Genomic DNA, 21,835 nt, shown 5'->3' on the forward strand with positions numbered 1-21,835 from the left:
CACTGAAGTGCTGTGGAGTGCTTAGCCCTCTAACACCCTGGTTTCACACGGTGTGGCTCCATCCCCCGGGTGGTGTGGGGCGGTAGGACACAGATCAGCAGTCCAGCTGTGCCCAAAGTCTTATCCTGATGGGAAGCACCCAACAGAATATGCTGCTTACAGCGCCTGCATCGTTCTCTGCCTCTGTAAGACACCACTCACTCAAACCCCAACATCGTCCTCACCCGAAGTATCTATTTGGGCAGAAATACAGCTCACAGGCTTTGCTACTCCCGTTGAGATCTCAGCTTGGTTTCTGTATGCTTGTTCTTTTCTAAAGGGCAGAACAAAGAGAATATTTGGCTTTTAAAATGCCTTGGAAACTACAATTGAAAAATTGCACGAGAAGTTACAGCTTTAATTACATCTCTCAAGGGGACAAGATAGCATTTTTGTGTCCCCATCTTGTCTTCTCTCTGCCCTGGAAATTCATAAGATGATTGGAGGTACAAATGTTTGTATTTGTAGGGGGGAAAAATGACCTACATTACATCCTCAGCAGATCATGTAAATAACAGGACGTAAAGTCTCACAGAATTAGTTTACATTTGAAACATTTTCAAAATATTGTTTTAGCTGGGTATAATAGACCACCATAAGATGAGACACACAGCAAACACAGGGCTGCAATTAAACAGCTGGCAAACAGCCAGGAAGAGATAAAGGCCCCGGCTGTCACTTGCTAGACAATATATATGGCTATTTTGGCAGCCAAAAACGAATGTGATAATTGAGCCATGACACATTAAAAAGGCACACCATTTCCAAGGAAGGAGTTCCTGAGCACTAAACAGGGAGCATCTACAGTGTGCTTACAGAGAACCAAGATTTATGAGTAATAACGAGATCGGACTGATGACAACTGAGTGGTGCAAAGCCAACCTCGTTTCATGCACAGCACCAGTGTGTATGCAGTTCTGTACAACCAGGCACAAAAATACATGAGTGAGGCCCGCAGTGGCCATCAGAAACAACAGGAATCTGAGGAGTGTGTGGCACTGTCTTAAACTGTTTCTCTGCATATTTTTTATATTAATAAGGATTTTATACAGTAGTATTTTTATCTCCAGAAATTACAGTGCACTCGATCTGACTTCCAACATCAGGAAAAGCCACATCATTCCATTTTAAAATAGAAATGTATAGTAATGCATGAAGAGTAAATAACTCTTCAGAATCGTACTTTTGCTATAAAGAAAAATGACTGTTCTGTTTAAGACATGAAGAACCTTAACACTGACAGCAGTAACTGATTGGAAGATGAAGTCCAGGAGCTTTTCCAGTGTTTCACTGCATGTTTTATTAAATAACCTAAGGACACAACACATGAACAAACGTAGCAAATGAAGACACGGTTTTAAGTTAACACCCAACAGCCTTCTATAAATGCGCTCCATCAAATTAACATGCTGACATCCATTGCATTTCCTTCTTGAGTAAAGGACTTGAAAGTCTATACACTGTCAGCCCCCAGTCCATTCAATCACTAACCTACCACAAAGTGTAGGTACTTCATGATCTAAAATGACGCTTATATAAAAGGAGGCTAAATTTAGGTTCTGTAATAGGAAAATCCCTATGAAGAGTTTACTTCCTAATCTTCTTCCAAACTTAACCACATTAAAGATGCATTCAAATAAAGAAATTGCATGTGTAGCTTCCCCAACCAAAGGTTGCAGTGCATCAAGAGAGCTTAAAAAAACTGTAAGAACCCACTTGTAGGTCGACTAGCACCAGGGATATCCTGGAGACAATTGCACAGTTCTCCATTATGGCAATATCAGTGAAACAGAACTGACTTCACTGATACCGGCAAAAGGTTTTGAAATGATCCCCTGCACTAAGCATCAAAGAAATTGGGAGGGGAAATTTAGAGACATTAAGTCAGAGTCCCTTCAATGTAACTTACAAACCAAAGTATCAAAGTGCAGATTTCCCCAGAACAAACTCCCCACCCACCTCAAACACCCAACGCTGGCTTCATATCTAACTGCCAGAACAAACTGGCATAGCCATACTGGGCCAAAATGAAGAATCAGCATCAATACTAAAACCAGTACAACTGCAATAATTACATAATCTACTTCTACAAAATTATCTTTAATGGCTGTGATAGTAACTTCATTAAATGTCAGTAAAGGAAATGAAAAAAACCTAAAGATGAGGTCAGAACATGCACTTCTGGCTGCTTCCTCAGGAGATGCATCAAATATGTTATTCCTGTCCAAGGAACAGTGGAATCCTGAAGGTTGCTGTTATGCAGCCCCCAAAAGAAAAATGAAATCATGACATGCATTTTTCTGACCCACAAATTAGAAGAAGCATAAGGGCACAATTGCAAGAATAAATTAGTTGACCGTTATCTGAAAATTTCATACTACTGCATGCATAAATGGCATATTATATTAGTGATATATATTAAAGTATAGTCTTTATTTTTTTTTGTCCCCAATACTTCAGCAGACACATGGGCATATTATTCCATAGGCTCTGCCAAATGATGTTTTGTGGCACTGAAACAGGGCCAATTCACTCTCCCTCCAGAAAAGCATTTAAACACACACACACACGTTTCCCAGAAAATGAGAGAAAAGTGTGCTTTTTCTGACTCAGGGCCACAAAGCAGAAAGGCAGTAATCAAAAAGGTAGAAACAAAAAAGGAATGAAGATAAATAAGTCCCAGTTAATTAACATAGCTCATACACTTTCCCCTTGCCCAAACATCCTATGAAATCTCAGTAAAACCAGAATTTTTTTTCACAGATCTTGTATCAAGCCTGCTTGTGAACAGGCAGTTATGAAAAGAGTTTCATGGAATTAAATTCCAATCAAAAAGTAAATTTTCATACAGATTAGGCAAAAGTATGATGGAAAACTGTTTTAGGAAAACAAACAAACAAACAAACATTAGTAGCTTTGCATTATGAGAACACTCCAGGACTGTGAATAAAACTGTGTCAGGCAGAAAAGGAAAGATGACACAGATGAAGAGAAATACTACAAGTAGGCAGGTTATTTACACCTACTAGGGGAACAGGGAGTGTTTCTCACTACGGCTACTTTAACTCCAATCAACCTTTGGCCACTAGTAATAAGCTGTAATTGCAAAAGAAACTTTGGAAATACAAGGAATTACTGGAAAAGTTTTTAATCTTCTGCTACATAGGGTAGTAGCTGTAAAAAGGTGTGTCCCAGTATAACACAGAGCACTAATCCTCCCCACAAAGCAGAATACCCTGGAGTAGATAATAACATTCTCTGCAAAGTAAATTCTCTCTTTATTTATACTCTGGCACGGTTACCTGGTATTTACGTTTATTCAATAAGCCAAAAAATTACTAAGACTTATTTTTTCTTTATATTTCACGTTTAGAAGAACAGCAAAGCTTTGAGCACCTGGACCACAATTAAATCTATAATTCATCCAGCAGCATGAAGACTAATACAAAAATTAATTCCACCTGCCACAAGAATTAATAGTACTGGGAACAACTTATTGCAGATTCCAAAAATGAGAACAGAAAGGTTTTATACAAAGCTTCCTTCTTTCAATCTTCCCTTAAGAAAATTCTTTTTCCCCCGTGGTGATCCAGACTTCAACATAAAACTTTAGAGGCTAGAAAAAAAATCAGAGAATCCTGCCAGATTGAGAGGTACAGTACCCATTAGCACAGTCACTTTGAGTCACGCTACAGGCAGAGCACGGCTACACCTCTGGCACACTGAGCCAACACTGCTCCTTGCCCGGAGAAAGAGGTGCCCTGGGTCAGTTCTGTGCTGTTGGCTCTGGAGCACAGCCAGGCACCCCAGAAACATGTTCGCTCCTAATGGAGGTTTCAGCCTCTTGAGACCACAAACTGCAGCTGGTGCAGTTTCAAACAGCACTCAAGATATTGCAGTTTATCCACCCACCCTAAGACAGAACAGCACAAAGGTGTGTTTCTCTGTCCTGTTCTGCACTGTTGGACTGTCCTGCTCTGCACACAGACCAGATAAAAGCCAGGCTTGCCCCAGCTTAGTAGTCACACACTCCAGCAGTGCCAGGATGACTCATGGTGCCTTGCACTCTGCCAGGTGACTTTGAACTGAACAGAGATGTTGCATATGGAAAGCACGAGCAGACATAACACAGCATCTCCCAGACGCTGCTCCTCAAGCAGTCACTGCTTTTGGCACCTACTGCAAAACTAACAGAACTGACCCCTCAGCTTTGTGTGTGATCAGCGAGCAACTTCAGAAACAGATAACAGAACTACTTTCAGAAATAACATTCGGTGCACTGCATAGACTGCTCACTGCACAATTCTGTGCTGCCTTTTTTTTTTTCCTTCAGGCTTCAAAAGCCAATGGCTCTTTCAAAGTTAACAAACATAGAATGCTTCTGGGCATAAATGGATTTGGACTAAAACCTGGGGCAATACAGTTTCTCATAATTACCTCTTCTTCACACACTTTCAAGAAGAAGAGAACAGAAGTGATGTTTCTGTTGGTGCAGCGGTATTTTTTCAAACAGCACTCTTATCATGCCACCTCCTGAAACCAGCTGCTATCACACTGGTGAGCACGTGCCATCTTAACTGGAAAGCTGCCCAGCCTGAATGGATGATTTTAGAGAAGAGGTATCCAGCTTATCTCAGGTGTAGGAAGAGGTGTGCTCACTGTCATTCCTGTCTCCTTACTCCCATGTTTGAAAACAAAGAGAGTGCAAGCACAGCTGAGTCTGACAATCCAGATAAGAGATTTTATTGACGTTTATTCCAAGGTAAGAATCTGAATACAGGAATAAAGAAAAATTAAGCACAGTAACTTGCATTTGTCAGAAAACAAAGCAGATTTATCAAAATCTCTATTACAGTCCTGCCAGAATGAAAAGTAGGTAGTAGTCATCTACAACACAAACATCAACCACCGCCTGCAAAGAAATTCAGAGGCAATGCAAACAGCCTAAACAGCATCTAGCAGGATGAGAAGTCACATTCACTGAATGAATGACAGAATCCTGTACTTAGGCAGCCTGCAGAGGTTACAGGTACTCGTTAGTTAAAGGGGAATGACCAGCCACAGTCCTCCCACCCTGCTGGGACTTGGACTGTATCAGTTGGCAGCACCATATCAGGGAGCTCAATTATGTGATGTGCCCACAGCCATGTGAACTGAGCAGCCAAGAAATCCAGAAAACTCAGTCTCAAGTTCAAAGATTTATTCTTCCAGTGTTAGGTACAGCCTAGCTATTTGCAAGGACAAATTCATTTTGGCTTACAACTTTTAGCCTAGCAAAGCTCTGTCTGTCTCAGACCACAGAACTCCCCCCAATGCTTAAATGGGACCCAGGGAATTAAAAATTTTCAAATAAAGTCTCAATTTGAGGGTTAAAATGTCACCACATAACTGTTTCATTAGTAATCAGCTAACAGAAGCAGCCAGGAAACACATTCGGTCCTTCCATAACCCTTCTGCCTAACTTCAAAGCTTCACCTCCTTCAACTTTGCTCATCAAGTGCCCCTCCAGGTACAAGCACATGAAAAGTGCAAAATTAACCACATTCCATGCAAAACAAAAGGCAACACCATGTAGAATTTAAATAAATAAATAAATAAACAAACAAACAAATAAATAAAATTTTACATCTGCTTCTCCAGCATTTAAACTATGCTGGAGTGCAGTGACAGACCTGCAGAGACTGGGACATGGCTGGTGCAGGGCACAGCACCAACGTGCTCCACAGGGCCTCTCTGCACCCACTGCTTAGAACAAAGTCCTGAGCCAGAAAACCTCCACAACCCAAACAAGACACAGCTTGTTGCAATCATTTCCCCTTAGGAAAGGGATAGAGAGAAACTTTGAGGAGAATGCGAAAACACACAATAACTCTATTAACAAGCCAATAGTAAAGAACTTTCTCACTGTTTGCTTCTGAAAGGACAGAAGATTAAAGGTGAGGAAGGTTAGCTAAAGCAGAAGAAACCTTTTTGATCTCTCCAGCCAATAATTGCCTAATGGAAAGTGCCTAAAATAGCAACCCTTTTAATTGTTAAAAAAGAAAAAGCCACAAACTTTGGGATTTTCCTCCTCAGTATTTTAATACATTTTTAAAAAATGTACTATTGAAAACACCTGTAATGTATTTCGTAACTACAACTTCAGTTTTATAAACTCATGGTTCACAGAAAGAGCTCAAAATATTTCACAGGTAATACTTTTAAAACAGCATCAACTTGCAGAAACAGTTCCTCCTTTTCACTTCCCTTAGAACACTACAGAGAACACTAAGGATCACCACTGCACTATGCCAGGTCAAATATGGTTTATTAGACCTTCAACCAATAATTATTTCTAGCTTTATTTAGACATTGTATGTAAAATATAGAAAAATCACACAAAAGACAAACAAGTACAGTTCACAGGAAATAACAGTTCCCAGTTCCTTCTCCCCAGATCAGAGCTATGGAAGTCTAATTCTGTACAGAGAGAAAACAAAGTGATAACAGAACAGATAACAGTGTATCTAAGTAGTACAGTTCACATCTCTCTCTATTTCTTCCACCCCTGACCCGACCTTCACTAATTTCTAGTAAGGCACACTGGGCATTGTATGGGAACTTTGCCCAGAATGTCCTTTATATCTGTGAGAACCACACAGTGCTCAGCCTACAACAGCTGGTTTAGCATCAATAACTGCTACTGTTTGCTTGCTTTCAAACTGATAAGAAATTATTTTCCTTCTTCTATTCCTAAAACAAACAAAACAAGCAGGTTTAATGAAAAACAAAGACTTTAAATAATGCTAGTCTGCTGTATTACCATGAAAAATAAATAAGCCACCCAAAACACTTCAGAATAAAATGCTTTCACTGTATTTGTTTTCAGAGAAACATACAAGTAACTGATTTCTCCACTTATTGATCTATTTAAAGTTTGGTGCTCTGTTATCAGACAAATCACTGCTCTGTTTTGATGATGTCCCTTTCACTTCCGTAAATAGGGGTTTGTGGGTTTTTTTAAACTAAGTTGTGGTGTGTTTGTTCTGGTATAAATAAGGACACAACCTGGAATTCTGACTTTCAGTAACTTTAAAAAAAAAAAAAAAAAGGAAGAAGAGAAGCAAACTGAAAATACAAGACAGCCAGGTTGCTACTGCAACTCTTCACACTACCCTATCAATCTAAGTATAAAACTTGTATGGGTATCATACAAAATACACTCTCCAGACAAGCAAACACTTTTGCAGCCACAGGCTGTGCTTCAAAAGGTTTATCACAAGAAGATCACCCTCTCAGATTTGAGTAATGTTTAATTACGCTTCTAGAATTGTACTTGTTATAGTATTTCTACCTTTTGCAGAATTTTGTTACATCACTCAAACTATGCTTAATTTGCAGTAGATTGTGCTGCATAACTTAGAAAATTTAGATTTGCTTCCAAGGGAATACAGTCCTTACAGTGTTCAATGCAAGTTGACTTAGTCTCTGAAGGCCTCCATTTCCTTTACCTTTATAAAAATTAAACCAAAATGCATTTCTACCCCCTCACCCAAGTTTCTTAAGTCAAAAACTTCAAACAGAAAATCTGGCATTTGCATAAGGGTTCTGGTTTAATGGGCTCTCAAGGAGTCTGTAGAGGGAGATGTTGCTAAATCTGTAACGTCCCACTAACAGCTTCTGCCATTGATATTATTGAAGCAGCTACAGATAAGCCTTGGGTATCTATCAAGAAGTTGGGATGAGCACCCATGCACAAGGACAACAGAGAGCTGTGTGTCAACTGATCATCCCTGCACCACTTCACTTATCCCTCAGATCCTCCAGCCTGGATGAAGTCTCTGATGTTAAGATACCAGGAGGAAGGATGAACACTAGCTAAAGTATGAGCAAACCCCAGGCACTGACTGCACAGTAGACAAATCCTTTGTTTGTCAGGAAAGGTGTATCAGGGACGAATCTGACCTTTGTCTGCTACAACAGCTGTGGCTTCACAGCAAGAATCTCCATCAGCTGAACGTATCTCCTATCTCACAGCTACTGATCTGTTCTTACGCTTTTCCCGCCCCCCAAAACTCACTCTGCTCAAAGCATTTCCAGTACAAATGCTTTACTGAAATCTAAAACAAAAATAGCTTGCTGCTGCTAACCTTCCCTTACAGAAAGGAAAACAGCCATGTTTCTCTTTGCTGTTCGTTTTTCATTTGTCCAATGGAATCTGACCTGCTGATGCTGCTATACTGATTTACCCTGTCTTCAACATTTTGGTGACTTCCATGTCTAGGCTTCAGAGTGAATGATAACCTGAGTTCAAACCAAAACCATCTCACTCAAGCTCAGTGAACTGACCTGGCACGACTTGAGAACCTCTGGCTTTCAGCACCCTGTACTGCTAATCCTGTCACAGGGTGGCTGCAGTGCTGAGCTACCTTTGCTCCAGCTGTGTTAATCGAGCTTCCCAAAGGCAGGCTGGCCTTGCACTGAATGTGCACTTGATTTGATTACCGATTTCCAGCCCTGCCACTGAAGGGTTTCTGGCAAGGGAGGAACTCACCTCCAAGACAATTGTGTTGTGAATCCCTGAGGCTGGCCTTTAGCTTTGCCGTCTGTTCTTTGACTTTGCTGGCCACCTTCCCAGCGCCTGCACCCTTCTGCATGCCTCAAAGAGGAACTACTGAAGTTTATAGCAGCATTAACTCATTAGCTGGAAACCTGCCAGGCTGCTTACGTTTTCACTACAATCGTCTGAGCCCTGATTCCAGAGGGTGCTTTGAGACAGGATCCATGGTCAGAGGCAGTAAGCCATATGACAGTTTTCCTGATGTGCTTGGATCCATTTGGGGTGCTGTGCACAGACACATTAGGGCTTATATATGTACTGCAAACTGCCTCTAGGGAGGGGAAAAAATGTCCCTTGCTCTTGTTTAGCTCAGTGTTTGAGGTACTTATGTGTCTGTGGAACAGAAGCAGACAATCCAAGCACAGAGCACACGAAGTACAAAAAATCAAGACCTACTGCACAACCAGTGCTATTTATTTCTCAAAAGGTGATACACCTCTGGAGAACCAATGACATGTGTCTAGTTGATTTCTAGTTAGCAGAATGTGACAACTTTGTACAATGAAAGTAGGACTGGACCCAAAATTAAAACAAAGTCAAGACTGGGGGAGAGAGGGAGAGAATAATAACTCAGCGGAAAAATCACAAGATATTTCCTTTAACTGAAAACATGACAAAATCTGTGTGCTTCCAGTGACTTTTTTAATAATTGCTGTGCTGCTCAGAATCAAAGAAAATATATATTTTCCAGGATGATTATACTACAAAACACTGACTAAAATACATTTTTTTAAATGAGGGGAAAAACCACTTCCCAGTGAGCTTTCCTTTAACATTATCATTTAAATCTCGTATCAGCGATACTTTGATCAAAGAGGTTTTAAGAGGTCACTTAGTCCACTTCCTGCTTAAAGGTAGAATCAACTGTATGTAAACTGCTTCTGTCAGTCATCTGTCTAAACTTTGTTCTTAAAACCTCTGCTGATGTAGATGCAGCCCCACCTTTTGCATGCTATCTTTATAGCCAGGTACTTGCCACATCTAAATTAGGCCTCTGTTATGGCAACGTAACTTGCTCTCTGTAATCCACCAACTTCAATTAGCAACAGAGTTCCATTATTTCCTTTGCAATAACTTTCTTCTATATCCAAAGATCTTTTTCTTTCTTCCTTTCTTCAAAGTGCATTATCCTAGAGTGGCTACATCTTTTTTTGAAGAGCTGCTCCTCATCTAGCCTTTCTTTCCCCATGGATTTTTGCAGCTGATTATGCCTACTAAAGTGCTGTGCCTTCCAGTTCTCATTATTACATTACCTAGTATTTTTGAGGTCACTTCCTATATTTGCCCACATCACTTTGCATTCTAGTCCTGTCCTCCCATATGCCTACAACTCCTTCCTCCCCACTGTCAACTGCTAATGCAGTATTTATACGCTCTAGTCCCATATTCTTGTCAATAATGAAGACACCAATTGCTAAGGACTGCAGGATTGTCCTCTACAGATTCTTTCAACCTGAAAGTGACTCACTGGTAACTACAGGTCATCGTGGTGTTTCATCAATGAAACCTCTGCCCTGATTTGTTTCCGAAAATGATGCTTTCAATGGTAGTTTCAACGCTGTCAACTAAATCTGTATCTGAGTTTCTACAAGATCTGGCCAATCTGTTTTTGCAGTAAGCACTATAAAACTAACAACCGCTTCAGCCACAGTTCTGAACTAGCTAACAGCATAGTGCACTCTCTGCACAGGGAAAATTAACCCAAATTAATGCAAGCAGGCTAGGACTCGTTTATCACCAGCAGGTACCGGCTCAAAGTAAGGCATCATTTTAAAGTAACAGCATCATTCTTGGCTACCTTAATGGTATAGGTGCTTCTGTCTGAGATGGCAGCTGGATATCCTTGCTCCTGCCTACTTAGCCCTGAACTCAGAAAACATGCTCAAGGTATTTTTCATGACGTCTGCATTACCTGTCTCGAAATGTTCCACATCTAAGCAAACCCAGGAAATATCCAGATATCAGTTTTACAGGAAGTAATCAAGCAATTTTAAATTAAAGTTTTAATGTAGTTTAGCTGATTCTCCCGTATTTGCACTTTGTTGATTTCAGTTAAAAGTAGGTGTCCCAAGCCTGTAATTGTAAAGAAACTGATACACAGAGACAAGTCAGTCTGCGAGGGAAGAATGCAGTGCTAGGACCTTGCCACACATACTGCTTATCACAAACTAACTAACTAAATATATATATATATATATATATATACACACAGTATATTTCAGTTTTATCACAGAGCCTGAAGAGCCTTTGTACAATTATAAAAATGGATATTCAAAAAGCAGATTTGTCTTTAAATCTAAGGACACATTACTTGGCATTTTTTTACAAATTTTTGCACAATAATGCTTAAAGAATGGTCTAAAAACTGGTCTGTCAGGCTTTTCTATTGTTTCCAGATAAAACTGAGACATAATGAGCATCATTTCTTTAACACAGAAGCTAAATGAAAACTGTTTGAACTATTTCCACAACTCTAGAGTAAATAGACAACTGTGGATTTTTTTTTTTTTCATTTTGACAGAAGTGCTAATGAAAACTAGTGAAATATCTGTATGACCTTTTGACTAACACACAGACACTCAGGAGCATGTAGGACTGCGCTGTGGACACCGCTCACACAAGTGTCAAACCTGCAAATCTGCAGGCATGAAAACTTACTCCCATGAGTAGATATGTTGATTTGTGTTGCATAACCCTGTCTTAATTATGCCACTGAGAATACTTGCATGAGAAATTCACTCTGTGGGGGCTGGTAAAAAACCCTTGGTTTATAGCTTGCAAGAGGTCGATACTAGCACAGAGGAAAAAAAAACCCAAATCTGAGGCATTTTGAGTTAGTTGATCTGTCATAGCTCCTCAGTTGAAAAGAAATTATTTAAAATATTCTCATAATTTAAAACGTTCAGGAGTTACACAATCTCCCACTCTTGCATTTTTTTAATAAAAGCATGTTAAATAACAGTACACACTAGCTCTACTTAACACTTACACATTTTACTGAAACGCTGTTCTAAATTTGCATCATCCCTGCTCCTGAAGTGGTTTCACTGACTATGGACAAATACAGCAAAAGCCACTCTGCACACATAAAGAAGGTTGTTACTACAACTGGATAGAAATACAAAAATACCAGACTTCTGATTGCTGTGCTAAATTATACCACTCTCCCACTCTGACCTGAACTACAGCCTTCTGCTAAGAAAGAGAGAGGAAAGAGTGAGAATGGAAGAAAATTCTTAGGAGGATAATTCTAGACAAATCAGGGCTATCACCTGATAAACATAACTTTAAATCACTGTGAGCCACTGACTTACATTCAGCAAGTAACAATGAAAGAATTGCTTTAGAAGGAACCACAGGACTATGTTCAGAGATGGACAATACTATAAAATAGAATTTCAATATTCATTTGAGAGTTACTTCAAACATGTTCTTATGGGAGCTGTGAACACTCTTCATTGTATTTTTAACTGCAAACGTCTGTATAGGCAAGGAAGTGTTAGAAAAATCGTGTGGGTTTGTGTTCTCAGAACCATTCTGCAACCTTCAGCTTTCTTTTCTTGCAGCATGCATTTATTGCACTCAGTGGTGAGAAAGTGCTGGGCATAGAGAGACAATAAAAAACATCATGTGACAGAAAATACATTATCACATAGAGTTTGGGTGATGTTATTTAAATTTTGCTCATTCAGCTTCAGCACAGGCATTTTTGCAAATACTACTAACATAACTCTCTCTTACATAACTTAATAAACTTCTTCTATAGGGAACCATTAAGTGTTCAAAGTTGGGGTTTTCACTGCAGAAGTGAAACCAAGAAAAACTGATTATTTTTTTCTCTGTGAGATTCAGTATTTAACAATATGAAGACATTTGCCCAACAAGAAATTAACTGAATAAAGACAAAACTGGGGGGGCTGTCATTCATCTGAACAGTCAACAGCTTGAGAGGAAAACAAAATAGTACATGTGAAGATTTGGGCACACACTTGTGCTACTGTGTAGGGGCCTGCTACTTGACTGCATGTAGAATATTTCTCCTGATTTCACAAAAGCAACAGAATGCCTGGCTTTGAAAGGAGAGATGGAAACTTATTACATTTGAGAGACAAAGGAATAAATTGACTTATTCATATCCTGGTGTGTGTGGCAAAATGCTTTGTGTGGACAATGCCTACTCTGAGGGGATGGAGGAAAAATCCAGCAGAGTTCATTTGAATCACCTATTTAAACTGTTTAAGCAAACTTGGACAATTTTTTTTTCCTATTTCCTCTCCCTGGGGAGCCTTACAGAGTAATCACATGAATCTGCTTCACTTTCTGACTGGACTAGTCACCTCCATGACAAAACTGGAGCAAACCACAGCTGTGCAGTAACATCTTCAACAGGCACAACTGTTTGCAGGGTAAACATTTGCCTATACCCTTACTGTAGACAGAATATGTTAACAAAAGGAAGGCTTCTACCAGCTTAGCTGAGGCACCTTCCTTGCAAACACAAGGCTGCATTTGCTCAAATCCAGCACTACCTCTGCACGTGGAAGAAGTGCACCACCAGCACGACAGTTCACTGATCCACCTGTTTCAAACAGCTCAACTGAAAGAGACGAAATTGCTGGTCTGAAGAATACCTTCACAATACCGCTTTAAATACACACTGCAGTGCTTCCACACTGATGGAATAACAACCACAGTGAGACAGTTACAAACATCTGGATTCATGGGTCCATAACTAAACCAGTAATAGCATTCGTCTGCCAGGGTTTTGCAGGCATTCTTCTTTGTGTCAAACTCCAGACCGTGGGGTTGGCAACGCTCTGCAGTGTAGAATTAGCCCAAGATGTGGCAGTAATGAAAGGGACAAATGCAGTCCTTAGGAAGCAGAAGAATCCTGTATTAAAACAAAACCCCTACATGTCTTGCTGCCAATTGTGCTTAGTCCACATACTTTGGAGTGTTATTTTAAAATAAGTAATTTTAAAATGAACTACTCATAAATCATCAACCTACTTGCAAGTCTAGGAGAGCCTACAAACAGCAAAATCCTCAACTGGTACCGTTGGTAGTATTGCTAAAGAAATCACATTAGTATATATTGGCATACAAGATTAAAGCCAACTGACAGAACAGGATATAAAATACTTAAATTCTTCCACTTGCCTGGGAAAGATGCAGCATTTCAACTCAACTCTTTTTAAACCACATGAATTAAGCCCTGAGTGGATACACTGCATTTGGTGTTTGCATTAATTTCTGACAAAGTTTACACTTGAGTGGATTTGTTGTAAAATGGGTTGTAAACTATAAACTAAGCTGACATGAGTGTTAATAAGTTCAACTTCAAAAACTTTTCCACGAAGATGAACAATGAATAATTTTGGAATGGAAATGAGGAAGAGTGAGTAAAGAAGACTGGGAGTACACATTTTTTGCTATTGTGGATCAGCAGGGCAGCCAGGAACAGCTAAAAGAAGCTGCAATCAATCACAGCACCCCTGGGAATGGCCCCACTTGTGCAAGCCCTAAAATCCAGGAAGTGTAATGGGTGTTGGAGCCAGCAGTGTCCTGCTCAACCTGAGCTGCAGCCTCCAAGTTGGGCAGGTGAGAACAGCAGTCTCAGATATAACCTTAACTACAGAGCAGTGACCTCTGATCTAAACAGTTTTATGCTATGAGCTGAAAATAGTTATTCCAGATATGTCAAACCTATTTAAGAGCACCTCCGCAGCCCAGATTTACCATGCACTACGCGCAAGATCTTTGCAGCATTTTCCTGGGAATGTGTAGCGGTGGGGTTTGGCACACTTCCACACCTTGAAGTATGTATAAGTGCTTGGCCATGGTTTGAAACTGAGCTGCCTAGGAGCAATAGGGCCAAGATCTTTTTAGCTTTGCTTTATGCTATTAAAAGCACAAAAGAAATTAAATACAGCACACTGCACCAAGTAGCACAGCTTTGAGTTAAGCCAGTAAAAGCAAGAAAAAATGGAATCAGATACCTGTGCCCTAAGTTTAACTACGTGTCCTAGTGCTATGGTGTATGTTGGACAGTAACTGCCTTGTTTCAGGCTCTTCTTTTGGACAGAAGAAAACATGAGTAGAAAGCAGCACTTAATTTTCCTCCAACATTGTTAGTGGCCTAAGACCAAATTTTACTGTTTTGGATGTGTTATCTTTCTTGAAAATCCCACTGAAAACATAAGAATTTAGTATTACTGCATCTAAAAGAGTAAAGCTATCAGCATAAAGATATTAAGTTTTATACTTGGTACCTCCGAGATGCAGTTCATATTCACTGCTCACAAACACGACAGCACGATGCATGACAACGTGATTTTTTCAACAGTTCATTGTCCAATTAACAGAATCAGAAATCAATCTCTCCTGTTGAGATAGGCAAGCAAAAAACTACTATTTAGTCACTTTTACTGTGCCTGTTATTCTGCTCTCCCAGTGCCTAAACCAGAAGTTAATGTGCAGCCCAGGCCTGCTCAGCACACCCAGGAACGGGGCTTTCTGGGGGCCCTGGTATTTTTATAAAACATATGTTACAGCAATAGCTGTGACTGTGGGAAACTTAACTTCTGGGGAAACCTACACCTCTTCTGCATGAGAATCACAGTGCAACCAATCAGTGTCATTTTTAAGTAGCTAAATCACCCTCACGTCACTCAGATGGGGTGACTCCATGGGCAGTTGCATTGGCAGGTAAGAAATGGCAACAGACATCATGTTTAACGTGATATGTGAGAGCTCAACATAATCTTCAGTATTTGTACTGTATCCTGTTAAAGTAACATTTAATGTTTTATATGTATTAAAATATATTATTTTATTTTTAAAATTGCTAAACTTTTTATTACTTATGTCACTGAGTAACCAGAAGGACTATCAAGAGCACCAGCTGGCAGTTGTATTCTTGTGAAGTTTGAAACATGGGGACTGCAAATGATAAGGGTGTGCTCTGTAACTACAGGACAAACAACTGAGCATGAAAAACAGTCTTTGGGAGAGCTTATGACGCAAGGTTTTTATTTTAACAGCACACGTGAATATGCCCAGGCTTTAAAATGTTTGTGGTTGTTTTTTTTTTTTTTACAAATTCTTTTTCTTTTACAAGAAATGTAATAAGTAGCATTCTGCTGCTTATTGCATGAGAGCAATGAAGAGGTGTCATATGCCTGCTGTGTCAGTCTGTAGCCTAATCTGCACTACTACACCCTATAAGAAACTATGTTACAAGTGTCAACTGCTCTGCACAAAACACATGGCTGCATTTACCTCTTGATACCAGAAAGGTTCCTTCTAACAAATCCATTTCAATGTAACACTAATCCTCTGGGCACTGAAATACTGTTCAAATTATGAAAAACCCATGTTCTGTTACAGAAGCCTATTTCTCATATAATATTTTTAATTTTGCAAAAGGTAAAAATGCACTCATCATAAAGTTGCTATTGTGCAAATCTGCTAAATTTCTCTTTAAAAATACCTACGGGAACAGAAGCATTGACTTCCTCACTGGCAAAAAAATAATATTTTCCCCTACGCTCCGTAGGAGAGAAACTTGAATAATTTTAGACACATTGGGGGGTTTTCATCATTCTCAACAGCATTCCTGGGCATCTGGCTGTACCAGCTCACAAGCAAAATGCTCTGCAATATTCTTGTGCTAATACAAGAGGAACATGCTTTTCCAAGGAGCTAAGTATCAGATGGTATTGGAGAATGCGAAGGTGGAAGCTTCTCTTTCTAAAAGCTGTAACTTGCTGTACCAGAAACTGCTACAATTATCTTTTTGGCAACTCTAAGGCAAAGTGTCAGTGTTCTATTTCATTTAAATACTTTCTCTCCTACCGTGCAGATCCAAGTACAAAATGCATGACCAACAGAGAACTAGATCCCAGTAATTTGTTAAGTTATCTAAAGCAGTTATTTAAAACCAAACAAAAAACACTTCCCAAAAAAACCCGCAAAAACAAAGAAGCAAAACACCAAACCCAAAGGCAACAGACACTTGCTCTCTCCCTTTATTGAAGAAGGAGAGCCAATGACCCTTCATGCAAATACATCAGACTGCCATAGGCACTCTACAGCACAGTTCTCAGGATAAGACACCTTTACCACAAACTCAGTAAAACACACTGCTCTGGTTAGTCCCTGCGCTCATGGCTTGGTGAGACAGAACAGCAGCTCTCATTTTATCATATTTGCAAAATGTGTACCAAACCTGTCCAACTCCAAAAGCCAAATATTTCCAACATAAAATCAGAAAGCATTTCCAGTATTTTTTAAAAACTTATACAAGGCTCACTGTTACACATTAGCTATTAAGATACCTTGCAGTCAAAAATCTTACTGAGATGCATCAAATGAAAGTAACATTATTTAAATGTAGCTTTACTGCAAATCTGAACACTGGATGCTCACAGCTAAAGAGAATTTTTATGCCTTTAAACAAAAGTAAAACATACAAAGATTTAAAAAAATTAGCTAACTATGCTACTATTTAACTTTCCTACAGATCAAGTGCTCTGGTTCCCAACCGTCACTTTATCTAAGACTAAATCACTCAGTCTTCCATGCTTACAATTTCATTTTCTAAAACCTAACACAAGTGTCTCCCAAGTTGGGAACTTCCTTAAAAATATTCTCTATCAAGAGACTACAACTTTGACCAACAGACAGATAAATTTAAAGGCAATACTTCAAGGCAATCTAACTGTTACACAACATACTAAGAGAAAGCATATAAAAATCACACACAGTTCTGTGTTTCAGAATGAAACGGTAACTCTATAAACTTGGCACTCAAAAAGCCAGTTCAAAGTACACAGAGACACTAAGTTGAAAGCTTCAGCATATTTTGAAGTTCATATAATTGTTTCACGAAGGCAGTGACCAGGTAAGAACAACAAACTGAATACACTTTACTATGTACATCAATCGCTAATGACTACACCTCCAACATGCAGACAAAATAGCAAACTTCAGTTTCAAACGTTTCCTATGCTTATTCAATCTGCTGTACACATTTTTTGTCTAACAGTCACAGTCATAAACATTAACTTTCCCATTTTTTAACCTGAGCACATTAATCTCCTACCACCGTTCACAATTTAAGAAGCCATTACATACCTGCAGTTAGGAGGAGGATCAAGGGTTATTTCAGCTAGCTCCTTCTGGATTCTGTTGGTGAAATGAGAACAGACACAAAGCATTTGAGATAGTCTATAGAATAAATCAGGGAATTACACTGCCCTCTACCACCATGCAGTTAAATGCAAGATTGGCTTTGCCTTCAGTAATGCTAACATGGCTGCTTCCTCTTTGTTCTCAGAGGCATAACCCAAATCCCACAGCTGAGAAACTTTGCAGCTTTTTTCCTGCTCCACGCTGTATGTAAACAGAACACTTACAACTGAGTTGGGTAGAAATGTCCCACAAGTATTCAGAAAAGTAACTCTTTTTCACATCCGAGCACTTTTTACCAGAGAGATTTTCTTTTCAAGCTAATATGCAAATGAGGTGGGGGGGGGAGCCTGCACAGGCAGATTTGACAATGACTTTAAACCAGCGCTACAGACCTGTGACTGAGGCTCGAGTGAACCGCGCTGGCAGCAGACACACTCTTTTCACGATATTTTACCTACTACTTTGCAGTGTGTTTAAAAAGTGGATTTGCAGATCTGCCAGGCTGTCTCTGTTACTGGAATAATCTCTCCGGATCAACTTTGCTTGTCTCCTCACCTCCTGCTGCCTTTCCTCCCCCAACCTTATACAGTAGCTGTATTTACATGATAAAAAGTGATATAATAACTTGAAATAATCTGTGCTTAGCTTTACTCTATTACAACCATTCCTAAGGAGTTAAGATCTAGAAAATGAACATCGAAAACATCTTGTCAATTTAACATTTTAGTCAGGTACATAAGGGGTGCAATTTCAAAAGACACATGTTAAACTCCTCCTAAAAATACCAAGTAAGACTTATCTTCCCAAAAGGACCCATATGAACAATGCTGTGAGTTTCATGCAAATAACAGGTGTCAAAATATGAGCTAACAGAAACTGCTCCAGATGTCCTTGCACTAGTACCAATAAGTTCAATAACCCTACTGAACTATCTGAGATGTATGGAATTAGACTTGCAACAATTAAGAGAAATAAAGGCAAGACAGGAAAACTCAGTGTCAGAAGTCTGCACCTCAGGCTTTTCCAATAAAGATAAGTAACAACAAATTACAAAGCCTACATAGTAGTTCCAGAACTTTTCTTTCTTTAACCAGTCCTATTTCAAAGGGTTTCTTCAACAAGCTCAAAAGTCATTAAAGCCACTTAGTCATTCCCTGCCACAATTTTGACACATTTCAAAAAGTATTTACTAAATTTAAGTCAAATACAAAATTGCTAAAGTGTTCCTAAAAGTCTGAACTATAGCATTCATGCTGAATAAGCAAAATTTGAAGGTACTACAGCTATTTTACAACTTTTCTTGCTACAGGATTCTTATAAATGTTTGTAAAGAAGAGCAGCTCCAGGGAAAGCACTGAAAAGTTGTTTCATCTCCAAAGATCACTGGAATTGAGGGATTTAAAGTTTGCATATTTCACACAGCTGATCTTATGGAAAAATTACCAGAGTACACATCATGAGAGCCAGACTACCAGTAACCTTATATGCCAATAAAAGTGCAACTAACGGAACCAAACAAGGTCTCTGAAGATTCTCATATTTAAAGGCAGAGGCTACCTGTACAACCTCATTGTTTAAACCCACAGATCCTAAGGGAGAAAACTCAGCTATGTTTCTCATGAAAGAACTGCAGGATGAATCCATTACTTCAAGGTGTGTAAGACACTCCAGCAGATCAACATGAAAAGCAAGTCATGAGGCCCACAGCAGCCACTGGGGTTTTGCGACTTCTTTAATTAGAGAGCAACCCCTGTCATCAGTCTACAGACCATAATAAAATACAACTACGAGGACTCCTCCCTATACCAGTCAGGTATGGAAACCTAACTCAGAGAAAGGCAGCCAAAGCTGATGCTCTGTCTCTCATTTCGGCAAATACAAAATGTATTTAAGTGTCCCCCCTCCCAGTAAGCCTGTAAGTTACCAAGTTCTGTAACAACGCTTCAAAAGACATACAACAAGTCTGTGTAATTGTTACCCCAGCAAAGCTTGGACTAACGAAGACACTGCTTGGCAGGCTTCACTCTCCTTCACGTAACTTTACAAGAACAACCCCTCTGCCCTGAAAAGTGCAATGCGAGTACTGTGACTCCAAATACTGTGCAGAAATACTACAGAATGTTTCACTCTCCCTTTACCTCTTTGCACTTGTAGATAGCTTAGCAGTAGTTTTGCTGGATAGTTTGGTGTTCTTCTTCTGCTGGGTGGCAGAGGGTTTTCGTTCTTCTTGCTCTTCAGGTTCAGGTGCAGGTGGATCCCTCTGATCAGCATCTGAACTACCACTGCTGGTACTTGGACTTTCATCGTCTGACCTTTGCCTATCACTGGACATCGTGAGGAACTTTTTGGGGGAAGGAAAAGAAAAGAGGCATAGTTAATACAACAGGCAGGACTCTCTCCCGTCACTCCCCAAGTTCCACTGACCACTGCCTATCACCACACATCATAGGGAACTTCTTCTGGGAAGAAAAGAGCCAGAGTTCATACAACAGTCATTTGGCCATACCCTAAATTCCAGAGAACAATTTGAATAGGTGTCAAATCAGTTTCAGTGAAAAATTAATCAAAATATACGTCTTTGTCTCATCCCCAACTGCTGCAGTTTGACAGCTACAAAGCAATATTTACACTTCGGAAAATACAGATATTTCCAATTTTTAAACCCACTCGCATTTTTTTCATACTTTAAACAATATGCCAATTGTCGACTTTGTTCTAAGGCATGAGACACATTCAGCAGGGTACTTAGGCAATGAACATTAATAACTTATGACACATTGTAAATAACAGACCTCACTGAAAATGTTTTTTAAAAAGTCACTAATACCCTGTAAATATTTACACTGGAGCAGAGCATTTTATTGGGTCCAAACGCCAGATCCCCCCTCTCCCCCTCTCTCCGAGAAAATACATTGCCAGCAACACTTCGGTTGATTTCAGATGGAAATGTACACTTGCTCTGTGCATTTAAAGGGCTGGCGCGGGGGGGCTGGGGGGGAGGAACGGGGTTTGTTTTTTTGTTGTTGGTGGTGTTTTTTTTAGTAAGGGGACAAACCCCGCGATGCATTTAAAGCCACTGGGGCAGCAGCAGCCCCGGTTATTTACATGGCCAGCAGCGAGAACTGCATTTGGCCACCACAGAGCTGCCGGAGGGGGAAGAAGCATAATTCAAACTGCACCTTCTGCACAGCTCTCCCCGCCGCCGCTCCCCGCGCAGCTCCGCCAGGCAGACCGACATTTTTCCGCCGATCGGGAAAGGCGGGGGTTGTGTGTGTGGGGGGAGGAGGGGGCTGCCCCGGCGGCCGGGGGGGCCGAGGAGGAGCGGCGGGAGCTGCGGCAGGGCTGGATCCAGGCGGCCGCCCGGCCGCGCTTTGTGGGGAGCGCCAGCCCGGCTGGGTTCGGCTCAGCTCGGCGGGCGGCGGCGGCGGCTCGCCCGGCCCCGCTTCGCACCGTGCGTGTGCACCAAGTGAGGCGTGAACTCGGGCCGGCCCCGCGCCCCCGGCCGCCGCCAGGCAGCGAGCGCCGAAAACAAGAACAAAGCTCCTCTACCAGCCCCCCCGCCTCCTCCCCGCCTCCCCCCACCGCGCTCGCCCAGCCGCCGCGGCGGCCGCCTCGCCCGCCGCTCCCTTACCTTCGCCGGCGTCCTGTCCCGCTGCTGGGTCGGAGGGGCGGGATGGCGGGGGGCCGGGCCGGGCCCGCGGCGCCCGAGGAGGGGACGGAGGCGGCCGGGGGGCTCTACGGCGGCGGCGGCGGCTCTGTGGCCGGGCAGTGTGGAACATTGAGAGCCGGAGCAGGGGGGGACGGGGGGAGGCGCGGTGCGGCCCCGCGGCCGGCGGGTGGCGCTGGCGGGCCCCGCTCTGCGGCGCGGGCTCCCGCGGCGGGCCGGGGGGCCGGGGCGGGGGGCGACGGGAGCGCGCGGCGGAGCGGGGGCGGGGAGGGGGCTCCGGCCGCTCCCGGGATCCCCCCGCCCCCGCCCGGCCCCCCCGCCCGCCCGCGGCCGCC

At 41.3% G+C, this 21,835-nt stretch overlaps 1 protein-coding gene across 1 annotated transcript in view; it reads right to left on the reverse strand.

Annotated features, from left to right (window-relative positions):
* Positions 1 to 21,592, reverse strand: part of UBE2E3 (ubiquitin conjugating enzyme E2 E3) — a 57,217-nt gene extending 35,625 nt beyond the window's left edge. The window contains exons 1-3 of the mRNA XM_027880244.1: positions 21,465 to 21,592; positions 19,972 to 20,174; positions 17,777 to 17,827 (exon numbers count right to left, since the gene is read on the reverse strand). Of these exons, the coding sequence (XP_027736045.1) occupies positions 17,777 to 17,827; positions 19,972 to 20,165 (245 nt within the window). The 5' untranslated portion in view covers positions 20,166 to 20,174; positions 21,465 to 21,592. The remainder of the gene's footprint in view (positions 1 to 17,776; positions 17,828 to 19,971; positions 20,175 to 21,464) is intronic.
* Between the last annotated feature and the right edge of the window lie 243 nt (positions 21,593 to 21,835).

The sequence above is a fragment of the Empidonax traillii genome, unplaced genomic scaffold (genome assembly GCF_003031625.1).
Source record: "Empidonax traillii isolate 1590-97213 ecotype Southwest subspecies unplaced genomic scaffold, ASM303162v1 scaffold65:size4453928, whole genome shotgun sequence".
In the NCBI taxonomy this organism is placed as follows: Eukaryota; Metazoa; Chordata; class Aves; order Passeriformes; family Tyrannidae; genus Empidonax; species Empidonax traillii.